The 12362-nt window shown below is 52.4% G+C and overlaps 1 protein-coding gene across 15 annotated transcripts; it reads left to right on the top strand.

Annotated features, from left to right (window-relative positions):
- The first annotated feature begins 98 nt into the window (after window positions 1-98).
- Window positions 99-12232, top strand: FANCE (FA complementation group E). Of its 15 annotated transcripts, XR_016394455.1 has the most exons (11): window positions 104-528; window positions 3000-3621; window positions 4193-4237; window positions 4563-4631; window positions 4803-5072; window positions 5488-5611; window positions 5837-5915; window positions 7274-7340; window positions 7667-7764; window positions 8579-8704; window positions 10251-10366. XR_016394455.1 is itself a non-coding variant. In XM_089917997.1 (10 exons), the coding sequence occupies exons 1-10, from the start codon at window positions 281-283 to the stop codon at window positions 10309-10311; spliced, it is 1683 nt and encodes a 560-aa protein (XP_089774123.1). In that variant the 5' UTR covers window positions 104-280; the 3' UTR covers window positions 10312-12232. The 15 variants fall into 15 exon arrangements, 9 of the variants coding, with proteins under 9 accessions (XP_089774128.1, XP_089774123.1, XP_089774127.1 ...); XM_089917997.1 differs by lacking the exon at window positions 8579-8704 and having other exon boundaries at window positions 10251-12232; XR_016394456.1 differs by lacking the exon at window positions 7667-7764 and having other exon boundaries at window positions 106-528; window positions 7278-7340.
- Window positions 12233-12362: the final 130 nt, after the last annotated feature.

The raw sequence follows: 12362 nt of genomic DNA, 5'->3' as shown, positions 1-12362 counted from the left end.
CCCCGCCTCCCTACTCCTATCGTACTTGCCCCTTCCGGCCTGCCCTTGCGCCCAGCCCCCGCCGCACTTCCCCGTTCCTTTCCTTTCTGACAGATCTAGTCTCGCGCGCTGGCGCGCTGGCCGAGAACCTCTCCGAACGCTGAAGAGAGAATGTGGCGCGCGCAGGAAGGGGCCGGCCGCAGCATCAGGGCCGGCGCTGTCGTCCGCCTCCCTTTCCCCAGGCCTCGGAGCTGAGGCCCGAAACCAGAGCGCGGGGCAGCGCGGCTCCCTGGCCCCGGGCATGGAGGCCCCGGAGGCTGCACCCGCTCAGGCTGAGGGCGCGGAGCCGGCGCCTTGGGCGCACCTAGAGGCCCCCGCCCGCCTCCTGCTGCAGACGCTGCAGGCGGGGCCCGACGGGGCGCGGCGCGGCTTGGGAGTGCTGCGGGCTCTGAGCGGCCGCGGCGGGGAGCCCTTCGGCTGGGACCGCGTCTTCGAGGCGCTGTGCCGGGAGGAGCCAGTCGTGGAGGGCCCGGACTGTCGCCTGGAGCTGTAAGTCGTCCGCCCGCGTTCCTCCTGTCCTGCTGGTCGCGGCGACCGCTGGCGTAGCTCGGGGCGCCGCCCGTCATCCTCCACGGTGGTGTGAGGCAGGGGCTGGCGCTACCCACTTCTCTAGATGAGAAGACCGAGGCACAGAGAGGTGAAATACTTGCCCCGAGAGCGGGTCCCTGCCGCGCGCCCTGTGAGGCGGGGCCTCCGGCAGACCCTCATGGCGTAGGTACTGGGTGCAGTGCTGCCTACCTAGACGAAAGACACCTGCCCTCGGTTGGGTGTAAATGAATAATTATGTCAGTGGATTCTAACTAATTTTAATCACACACTTCCATCTCTTACCTCCAGTATAGGTCAAGAGTACACGTGTGTTAAAATACGTACATTGTCAAGTATACATAAATAGAAATTTTTTAAAATTTTATTTTTATTTATGGCTGTGTTGGGTCTTCGTTGCTGCACGCGGGCTCTCTCTAGTTTCGGAGAGCAGGGGCTACTCTTCATTGCAGTGCGCGGGCTTCTCATTGCGGTGGCTTCTCGTTGCGGAGCACGGGCTCTAGGCGCGCAGGCTTCAGTAGTTGTGGCATGCAGGCTCAGGAGTTGTGGCACATGGGCTCTAGAGAACAGACTCAGTAGTTGTGGCGCACGGGCTTAGTTGCTCTGCGGCATGTGGGATCTTCCTGGACCAGGGATGGAATCCGTGTCCCCTGCATTGGCAGGCGGACTCCTAACCACTGTGACACCAGGGAAGTCCCCATAAATAGAAATCTAAAATGTGGTAAATGACAATAAACATCTGATCATGCTGGCTTTATATTATCAGTTTTTCAAAGCATAATATACAGTTTAGGGGAAGATCTCTTACCTCGAGGATGGTGTTCTTGATAATTTTTAGTCTTTTGGGTGACTTTGAACTTTTTCCCTCCTCTTTATGTGGCTAAGAATCCCTACTAGGAGCAGAAGTGTCAGCTCTGCCATTTTTGAATTAGGTTGTGCTTCCCTTACTGGTAGTCAGTTTCTTTTCTGACATCCTTGTAAGCCATGTGTCCATTTTGTGAGGGTTCGTTTTGTTAAGAAAGATAATACAGCGTCCATAGACGCACTTAACTATCTAGTTAAGTAAAATACAGAAGGTAGCGTAGTGAGGTGCCACCTTCAGCCTCTAGGGGCTGAAGAGCAGGCCTCCCACTCTCCTTGAATACCCCTCCCTAAGAATTGGGTTGGACACTGGAATATGGAGGGCCAATCCATATTTTAAATATTTGTAATACTTATTTTGTATGTTTTAGATAAATAGAAATAGAAGTTCTATTATTTTCTTCCCACACTCCATCTTGAATTTCTTTCAAGAGAATTTTCTGAATCCGCAAATTGGACGCTCTAGAAATGTTTACCCAATGGTCTGGCTCTTTCCGGACAGAGTAAGGGGAATGGAACGTAACCTGCGGTCCCTGGATAGAACTGTACTGCAGTATAATTGTTTTCTTTTGTAATGCTATGTATTTTATGCATTTAACCCTCTTATTCTGATAAGGGAATCCATGCACAAAAAAGGTAAAAGTCCTTGGAGTAGGCTCTTCCCGACTTCTCTACTTCAGTATCCTCCACCACAAATTGACGATCTTTTTAACTTTTACTCCAGTTTTTTCTCTCATTTAGTGTTTTTTCTCCACAAAAAAATAAAAGGTTTCGTTCCTCTCTTATATATCCCAAGTGCCTCTGCGTGTGTTGACAAACAGCCCCACAAAGTCATGTATACAGAGGTGCAGAGGCGTGATGGGTGGTGGGCTAGATGCACTCATGACCTGCTTGCCACTCCAGCAAGCCTCAGGTCACATAGCATCTGCATTCGTGCCTTTGTCACGTTACAGATGGCTGCTTTGCTCTGTCCACAGCAGTCTTGCTGATCTGTGAAACTTATTCTCAGAGATTTAATTCAGTCAATAAATGTGCCCCAAGTGCCTGCTTTAGGCTGGTGTTGTGCTGGGTACTGGGACACAGAGGAAAGAGACACTGCTTCTGCCTCTCAGGAACTCAGTTCAGTGAAAGGAACATCAGAGCTGGACAGATGTGACCCTGTGAGTTCCAGGGGACTGCCAAGGGGAGCACAGGGCTGCAGGCTAAGCGTTGCTCGGTATTCTGGAGTATTATTTTTACGTAAAGTTTGGGAAAGGGCTTCTTTTTCTTTTTTACATAAAACAAGCATGGATCTATTATAGGGTAGGTTTCAACGTGAATTTTTGAGCTGAAATAGGAGATGTCAAAGAGCAGGGCCTAGTGTAGTGTAGAATAGATGCCCACTTGTTGAATGACTTCCATGCTGTCCCCTCCTCCATCCGTACAGACTCGCAGGTACTGCCCACCAGCGCCCCCGTCTGTCCGGTGCCATCTAGCCTCGAGCTCTACCCAGTCTGCCCTGTGTCCCTTTCAGCAAGACACTCTTAACTGCTTGTTCTCCCTCTGCTACCCAGGAAACCACTGCTGCTGCGATTGCCCCCGTTATGCCAGAGGAACCTGATGTCCCTACTGATGGCTGTTTGGCCGTCGCTGCCCGGAAGCAGTCTCCGCCCTGTGCTGCAGATTTTGCGGCAGGATCCAAGCCCCGACCCTGACCCCTGGCTCCGGGCCCTTGGGGAATTTCTGCGAAGGGATCTGGGTGTTGGGGTCTCCACTGAGGGAGTGTCCCCACTGTCTAAAAGGTGCCAGAGACAGCTCCGAGGCCTGTGTATGCAGCTGGGCCAAGGGGGCAGGAAGTTGAAGTTGCCCCAGGCTCCAGATCCCGAAGGGACAGAACAGGAGGAGGACAAGGACTCCCAGCGGCCTGGGAAACGCAGAAAGGAAGCGGAGGAAGAGCCTGCCAGTCCTGAGGGGGAGAGGGCCCCCAAAAGGCTCCGGTGTTTGGAAAAGGAAGAAGAAGAAAGTCATGAGGAAAACAGACCTGAACATGCGTCTTTGGAATCCCTGGCCAATGGAGGAGGTGCATCGTCCATTAAGAACCAGCCTGTTTTGGGGGCTAAGCCCAGTGAGGCTGGTCAGAGTCTAGAGGATGCTAAGGGCCTACCTGAGAGTTTGGAGTTGCCCAGAGCTATCCAGGTACTAGGGTGAGGACGCTGCTTTCGAGTGATTCTTCAGGAATGGGGAGTTTAAGCCGGTTGGGATACTATGTCCCACCTCGGATGACTGTAGTCCGTGGAGCAAGGGGAAGGAGGTGGGGTTGAGGGAATGTAGTTTCTGCTCCACAGATTCTACAGAGGAGGGGGTGGGGACAGGAGTTACTGGAGGTGGGAGCCCTTGACCTAATGATCAATAGTGTGAGGTTAAGGGTACCACGGAAGAGGAAAGGCTCTGGAGCTACCCTTGCCACCCATCTTATGGGAATGGGGGAATCATACCAGCATCCAGCCTGTCCTCCCAGCCCAAGGCCTGGGTCTGCCCCCACTAGGATGTATGCAGAGAAGACAAGTCTGTTCAGTTGGGTTTACATAGGTCTTATCTAGTTTGAGTTCTTTAAGCACTTTGCAAGGTGTACGTTCTGGCTCTCTTGAATCATCTTTGCCTGCTAGTGCCCACTGACCTGGGGCCTTCTCAGAGAGGGGGCTGGGGCTGGGTTGGGGGCCATGCTGCGTGGGTGGGGACATAGCAGTGACTGGGCTCTCCTCTGCAGGAACAAGTTCCCAGGCTGCAGCAGCTGCTCAAGACCCTCGGGAAGGTGACTGGCCCTACTCTGCTACCCATAACCCTTCTTCCGCCCCCTGCCTGGACCCCAGCTGTGCCCAGGGAAGCCCCAGTGCAGTGAGGCACAGGCTGTTTGGGTGAGGGGGTTGGAATGGAGGTCTGAGGACAGTCCCTGCAAAGGCTTTTCTTGGTCCAAGTATGTTGTCTAACCTGAGGCAGGTTCTAACTCCAGGCAAGTTCCTCTCCTCTAGTAGCACCTTCTGGGGTCCTTAGCCATCCACTCCGCCAATTGAAGGGGTGGCCTCAGTGACTTGTCACTGAGGACTCTGCAGGTCCTAACACGGGATTTGCCTTCCCAGGGGTTGGAAGGGCTGGAGGGCACCCCACCAGTTGAGCTGCAGCTTCTCCACGAATGTAGTCCTGGCCAGGTGAGTCCAGAAAAACCACCTGGCCCTGAGGACACGTTCCCTCTCTCCATTTAAGTTTGTGTTTCCCTGCCTCATGTAGGAATTTGGGGAGGGAATTTTGTTGGGTTTTTTGGTCTCAGGGGCAGGGGTGACCCTCAGTGGTTTCTTTTAGCCCTTGGTTCCTCCCCGTAGGGCAGCTCTCCCCACCTTACCTTACTCTGGAGTGTCCTGGCCCTGCCCCTTCTGCTGCCTCGTTGGATTGAGACAGCCCAGCAGAGACAGGCTGAGTGTCCCGGTGTCCTCCCTCCGCCTTGGCAGGTGGACCTGGTGTGTGCCCAGCTGCAGCTCCCGCAGCTCTCGGACACAGGTCTCCTGCAGCTCTGCACCTGGCTGCTGGCCCTTTCACCAGACCTCAGCCTCAGCATTGCTACTGTGCTGACCAGGAGCCTCTTCCTTGGACGGGTAGGTGCGCTGGGATGCACATGGAGTGCCAGGGACAGTGAGGGAGAGAGTTTGAACCCTCAGTAGGGTGGGAGAGGGGGTTCCCAGCCTTGCATGCATGTGCTTGTCTGGGGAGCCTGGGGCAAGGGAAGGGCATAACCCCCTAGGCCATCTACCCACCTGGCACCTAACTCCTCCCTCTTGGGCCCCAGATCCTTACAGAAGTGGAAGGGATTTGGGGTTTGGGATCAGGGATTTGGGAGCTGGGGAAGGGAGCTATGTGTCCTTTCCAATGAGTGGATCCATGTGAGTCCTAGATAAAAGAACTTCTCTTTTCTCTGTACTGTAATGTGTGAGCCTCTGAAATACGTGTTCAATAAACACTGATAGGAAGGAAGAAGAAAGAAATTAATATTTTCCTCCCCGTTGGCTGTAGATTCTCTCCCTGACTTCCTCAGCCTCCCGCTTGCTCACAACTGCCCTGACCTCCTTCTGTACTAAGTACACCTACGCCGTCTGCAGAGCCCTCCTTGGCCCTGTGCTTCAAGCCCCAGGAATAGGTAATTCTGGAATGGGCCCCAGGCCTGGTAGCTCTTCCCTGTCTGTTCCCAGCACCCTTCACCCCCCGGGTGGCCCTGGCAGGAGCTGAGTTTTCAATAAATGAAGATACCTGTTGCTTCCCTGACGATGCCACCTGTAAAGGGCCAGGCATTTTGTTCCCTGCTAGCCCCATTCTCTCCTGCCAGCTGCTCCCAGACTTTTCCCCTCTGCTGTCGCCCACCCAGGTCCAGCTCAAACAGAGTTACTGTGTTGCCTTACAAAGGACGAGGCCCTGGAGCCGGACATGCAGGCTCTAATGCTGGGGTGAGTGTACAAGCTCCACGCTGGCCCCACCCGCACCTCCTCCCTCTGGCCAAACCTGCTCTTGGCATTCTGGACTTGGAGCCGGCTGGGTACCAGGCCCCGTGCCTGAAATACAGGCAGTGGCACAGCCATTGCCCCCTCTACCTGTCCTGAGCCTGGCTTGTGCCTTCTCACCTGTGGGCCCCTGTTAGTTGCCATCCCATGCACCTTCCCAAGCCCAGGGTTTCAGTCTTCTGTGCCAGGTGCCCCCGGGAATGCGAAGGCTGGCACTCCTGCTCTTGAGTTCTTGGCGTAGTTGGAACATGGCGTAGTGGTTCAGATCACTGGCTCTGGAGTCAGACAGACATGGTTGCAGGTCTCAACCTTGCCTTTTATTTAAATGTGTGAGTTTTAAACAGGTTATTCCGTCTCTCTGAGCCTCTGTTTCCATGTATGAACTCTGTAGAGTTTTTCTAGATAGTAAATGTGATAATGCATATAATGGCCTCGGCACAGTATTTGGCACCTAGTGAGTGCTCAAATATTGTTATTAAATTGGTGTTAAATTTAGGTGTCAAAATTGGGGAGTCAAGATACAGACATGTAGAAATAATGAGTAGGTGAGATCTCATTGGACACTAACATGAAATATGAAATGCTAAGTATAATATGAGAAGGGGACAGTCGCAAAAATACTACCAGCCACCAGTTATTGAGCACTCTCTCTGTGCTTTAGATTTATTACTTCGTTAGTCTTCATGCAATCCTGTGAGGTAAGTGCTGTGGCCGCCTTAGAGATGCAAAAACTGAAGCTCAGAGAGGTTGAGGGAGGTGGCCAAAGGTCACACAGCCAGCAAGTGCAAAAGCCTGGGATCAAACCCAAGTCTGTGCACCCAAGAAGCCACACCGTTTCCATGTGACATCCTGCTTTTCCAAACAAGCTGAGGACAGTAGGTGCAGCTGGAGTGGACCTCACCGTGGGCTGGGTTCCGCAGGGAGGTCTAGCCTTCTCTAGGAAGCCTCCTGTGTGTCGTCTCACCCATCATCCTCCTCCTCTTCCCTGGGTCGTTCTCCGCTTTCAAACTCAGGAGGCACTATCGACTCCTGGTTATTTTCCAGGGGACCTTTGTACCTCTCACTGCCAAATCCTTCATGTCAGGTCCCGGGGGTCTTGGGCTGTGGCCTTCCCAGCACTGAGTATGGGCTCTGCAGCAGTGGCTGCTAGATGGCCACCAGCATCGGGGGGCTCTGACTACTTCCTCTGTTGGCTGGAGATCTTGGCTGTCCCCAGGGCCTTGCCCTGCCTTGGGGTAGGAGCAGTAGATACTCAGGCTCAGTTGGGAGGCTGAGCTTTCCTCACTGGGGCCTGTGCCTTGCAGACAGATCTTGGAGCTGCCCTGGAAGGAAGAAACTTTCTTGGTGTTGCAGTCACTCCTGGAGCGGCAGGTGAGCAGGCTGCCTTGGGGAAGAGTGGACAAAGAAGTGCTGCAGTGCTGTGGCTGGGTGTGCAGCTCCTGGGTGTCTGACCCCTTCAGTGATGGAGGGGCAAGCAGGATGACTGCCCTCCGGCAGGGTGCCCGCGACGGTGGGAGGGTCCAGGGGCTTGAAAGGCCGGTAGCAGAGAGCTGACTGCACGGTGAATCCCAGCTCTGCCTCTTAGTAGCTGTGTGGCCTTGGGGAGGGACTTTTTGATGTGTGTGTGTAAATTTAATTTGTTTTTTAATTTAATTAATTTATTTTTTGGCCGCACTGCGTGGCATGCGGGATCCTAGTTCCGCGACCAGGGATTGAACCCGTGCCCCCTGAAGTGGAAGCGCGGAGTCCTAACCACTGGACTGCCAGGGACAGTGCCTAATTTATTTTTGAATAGGTAATAGATTCATATGTTCACAATTTTGAACGCTTAAAAGGATATAGTGAAAAAATTTTCCCCAGCCACTGAGATTCCCCTCCGCAGGGCTAATCAGTGTTACCAGTTGCAGGGGAACCCTCCCAGAGATGCTGTCTATATACAAGGACACATGGTGAAATTTACTTTTCCCCTTCCTTTTACATAGATGGTAACACACCAAGCTCAGTGCTCTGCACTTTGCTTTTTTCATCTAACAGTACATTTCGGCAGTTTTTCCATACATCAGTACCTAAAATTCTGCCTCATTTGTTTATAACGTAGGTAGTTGACTTAACCTCTTTATGCCTCAGTTTCCTCATCTGCAAAAGGGGAGTGATGATAGCACCTACCACATAAAACTGGGGTGAGGTTTAAATGGTATAATTGGTGTAACGTGCTCAGAATGGTACCTAACGCATAATAAGTGTTTATTAAATTGTGACTATGAAGATCTGTTGTTATTATACTGCCAGTGCCCCCTTGGGACCTCACTCCTTTATATCTTCAACCACTAAGCCAGGCGAGGGATCCTTGTCCCCCATCTCCTAATCTGAGCCTGTGCAACAGTGGCCACCATTTTTTGAGACCTGTGTGCTAGGCTTTATGTGCATAATCTCATTTAATCCTTTTCACAGTCTTCAGAGTTTGACATCATGAGCCCCATTTTATAGATGTGGAAACTGAGTCTCAGTTAAGTGACCTGCACAGGGTCACCTGGTTAGGAAGTGATGGAGTTGGGAGTTGAATCCAGGGCCCTTTCTTGTGCTACTGTCCGATCTCCTAATGTGTGCAGGTGGAGATGCCCTCTGAGAAGTTCAGTGTGTTGATGGAGAAACTCTGTAAAGAGGGGCCAGCAGCCACCACGTCCATGGCCTATGCCAAGCTCATGCTGACAGTGGTAACCAAGTATCGGGCCAATGTGAGTATTGGTAGGGCCATGAGGGCTGCTCCTACTGCTCTGAGCCTGCCACGAGGGTATATGTTTGTCAGGGAGAAAACCCTGAGTGTTAGCCTTGGAAACCACAAGTTCAAGCCCAAGACAGGGGAGTGAGACTGCTTAGGAGTTCATTCATCCAGCCAACACTGCTGTGGGCCAGATGCTATCTGGGGCATTAGGGAATCAACAGTGACCATATCACAGTTTCTGTCCTGGACTTGACCCTCTCCCCCAGTTAGTGAGAGGGGAGAGAGATGATAACTGGCTCATTGTAATATCTGGTAGGAGCCAGGTGAAAGGTATGCACAGGGCATTTGATGACAGAGGAAAAGGGGGCAACTAAACCTTGTTTGTGGTTGGGAGTTGGGACAGGCTTCCTGACTCTTAAAGGGTGAGTGGTAGTCAAGGGCGGAGATGAAGGAAAGGGCATTCCAGGCAAAAGAAACGGTGTAAGCACTCAGTGTCCCAGGGGATCTGCAGGTACATCATTGTAGCTGAGGCCTAAACTCCCAAGAGTAGGTGGCTGTAGGGGATGAAGTTAGAGAGCTAAAATACTGAGAACTGATACTTGTAGCCCCTGATATGTTCCAGGCATCGTTCTAAGCCCTTTGCATATGTTAACTCACTAGTTTATTCCAGGTGTTAGTCCTATGAGAAGATACTATTTTATAAGCTCCATTTTATAGGTGAGGAAATTGAGACGCAGGTTAAAGTAATTCGCCCGAGGTCACATTGCCAAGTCATGGTAGCATCTAATGGAGGGCCCTGTAGGTTATGTTGAGGAGTTTGGACTTTATCTTGAAGACCACGTCTTCTCTTGGCTCTTAACCCTTTTCTTGGGATCACAGGCCTATCTGATGATTTGGTGAAAGGCATACATCCTCCCAGAAAAACGGAAATATGAATACACATCTTATGCACAATTTCAGGAAGCTCCTGGATCCTCTGAAGACTCTCTGTAGATCCTGGAAGGATCTGCAATATGAGGCATCAGAGGTTATCTCAGGGCCTTCAGCTGGAGTGACCTGATTAGATTTGTATTCTGTAAAGAAACCTTTGGCCTTGGCAAGGAGTGGGGATTGGAGAGTGAAGGTACAGGGCAGAGATGGGTCAGAGGTTGCAGCAACAGGTCAGGGAAGAAAGAGTGGTCCAGAAGGAATGTGGCAGCCACAGTGGAGTGTCTCTGAACCTCAGTTTCCTCATCTGTAAAATGGGAGGATTGTGAGGATTAAATGAAGTCATGCATATAAAGTGCTGCCCCATAGAAAGCACCTAATAATTGTCAACTATTCTTAATATGGCTGACATAGTATGTTGTGCAGTTAGTATTTGACCCCAGGTCTACCTGAATCCAAGCACCTTGCTTAACCATGGTGAGATAATGAGGATAGATTGCTCACGGAGTCATCTCCTCCTATTGTCCTTGTGTCCTGGATTTCTCTCTTCTAACTAAACAGAGCCCAGGGGCAGAGGGGAGAGGGGAGAGATCAGCTGCTAGAGTCCAGACATGGTTCTTCCTTCTCTCCAGATCAGTGAGCCCCAGAGGCTGGGCCTGGCTGCAGCTCTGGAGCTCAATACCACTTTCCTGAAGAAGTCCCTGCAGGCTGCCCTGAGACATCTGGCCCCCTGACCATCCACCAAGGGACCACCCTCTCAGACCTCCCTCATCAGATTCCCGAAGGACACTTCTGCCCTGAGCACCTCATCCTGCCCCTTGCCTGGGGGTCAGGGCTGAGCCTGGCCATCCCAGGGGTCAACTGTCTCCCTGCTCCAGGCTGCAGAGAGGCCATCTGGGCCTCCCAGCCAGCAGGAAGGGTCTGGGGCTAAGGGGGCTGGGTGAGTTGTACTACCAAGAGCTGCTGAGCCTGGGCTGCCTCCTTGTCATTTCTACCTCAGGCTGTGGGGACAGACACTTTAAGATAGGCATCAGACTTCCTTGATGGTCCAGCGGTTAAGACTCCGCACTTCCATTGCAGGGGACGAGGGTTGGATCCCTGGTTGGGGGAGTTCCACATGCTGTGAGATGTGGCCAAAATATAATAATAATAAATAAAATAGGAGTTAAGATAGGCCTCAGTAGGGTCAAAGCAGACCCAGAGTGGACGACAGTGATGCTCCAGGAGCCCTGGGAGACCTGTATGTTTAGCACAGATCTCTTGTGCTCAAGTGTATGTTATGATCCTCTGTGTTGTTTCTGACTTAAATAATAATTTATCAGTGGTATTCCATAAAAAGCAGGAAGTTCAGTAATGCCTTATTAGAAGCAGTGCCTGCCTTCCTACTAACTCTGGGTGTTTGCTGAAAACTAACACGTACCACGCCACCCCCACCCTGCTCAGTGACAGGGGCATCTTTTTCCAAGGGAAATGTTCGGTGAGGGGAAGGTGGTAGAGTTCTGTGGGCCAGATCATGTATGATACAACCCACCCCAGCCCTATCAGAGCTGTTGAGTACGTGGGTGGGCTGTGCATCCTGCACTGGGGAGGGGGGCTTGAGGGTGAGAGTGACTCAGCCTGGAGTTGGGGAAGACTTTTGGGCAGATGATGGCTTTTGAGGAGGGATCTGAAGGGCTCCTGGGATTACTGTGAGCAGAGAACAGGATGAGGCCTATTGGACAGGAAAGACAGAAAGGGTGTGCAATACTGTGGGCTTGTGTGTTCTACAACTATATTCCCACAGCACTTAGCTAGGCGCCTTGTTCATAGTAAACACTTAACCTGGGGACTTCCTTGGTGGTCCAGTGGGAAAGACTCAGCGCTCCGAATGCAGAGGGCCCGGGTTCGATCCCTGGGCAGGGAACTAGATCCCACATGCATGCTGCAACTAAGAGTTCGCATGTCGCAAATAAGATCACACAGGGCTTCCCTGGTGGCGCAGTGTTGGGAGAGTCCGCCTGCCGATGCAGGGGACACGGGTTCGTGCCCTGGCCTGGGAAGATCCCACATGCCGCAGAGCGGCTGGGCCCGTGAGCCATGGCCGCTGAGCCTGCACGTCTGGAGCCTGTGCTCCGCAACGGGAGAGGCCACAACAGTGAGAGACCTGCATACCACAAAAAAAAAAAAAAATCACACATGCTGCAACTAAACATGCCACAACGAAGATCCAGTGCAGCCAAAATAAATATTTAAAAAACAAACAAACAAAAAGACACAACCTGGAGATGTTACTGAGTCAATTATCAGATGAAAGTTCCTCACAGAACCTTACCCGCTCCTCCCCACCGCAGGCTCTGAGGCGCCGGGAAGAGAACTCGACATTTCCCTTCCCACAACTTCCTCAGAAGCCGTGAGCCCCCGTTAGAACAAGATGATGAGGGAGAGAGGTCAGGAGCAAAGCCTGCTTTTGAGAAGTGAAGCAGGTGCTAAGGTCAGGAGGAAGCGTGGAGGTTTAAGGGACAAACATGTCGGAATTGCACGCTCTCAGCGGCCGGCACGGGGCGGCACCCAGGAGTGTGACTACTGCAGCTCACCGCCCTGGGCCCAGCCTCTTCCCTAAGGGCCTGGGGCAGCTGCTGGTGGCAACGGGCGCCCGGGACCGCCGCAGCTCTGTGGTCTCCGCGTAGGTCTAGCAGTGCAACACGCGGCTGCCGCGGCGCCCCACCCCCGGCACTGAGCGACCCGACCGCTCTCAAGGGGAAAGC

This window comes from Delphinapterus leucas, chromosome 10 (genome assembly GCF_059928025.1).
Source record: "Delphinapterus leucas isolate spDelLeu-1000000601 "Yukka" chromosome 10, BTC_Dleu_Yukka2, whole genome shotgun sequence".
NCBI lineage: Eukaryota > Metazoa > Chordata > Mammalia > Artiodactyla > Monodontidae > Delphinapterus > Delphinapterus leucas.
Note: the sequence above shows the minus strand (reverse complement) of the source record. Positions and strands in the feature narration are given on the sequence as shown.

Bases quoted from the DNA above. Each gene is read 5' to 3' on its own strand.
- FANCE (XM_030759302.2), top strand. From the start codon at position 281: ATGGAGGCCCCGGAGGCTGCACCCGCTCAGGCTGAGGGCGCGGAGCCG. The intron at 5,612-5,836 runs GTAATTCTGGAA...TCGCCCACCCAG, and splicing joins GCTTCAAGCCCCAGGAATAG to GTCCAGCTCAAACAGAGTTA. The intron at 8,705-10,250 runs GTGAGTATTGGT...CCTTCTCTCCAG, and splicing joins TAACCAAGTATCGGGCCAAT to ATCAGTGAGCCCCAGAGGCT.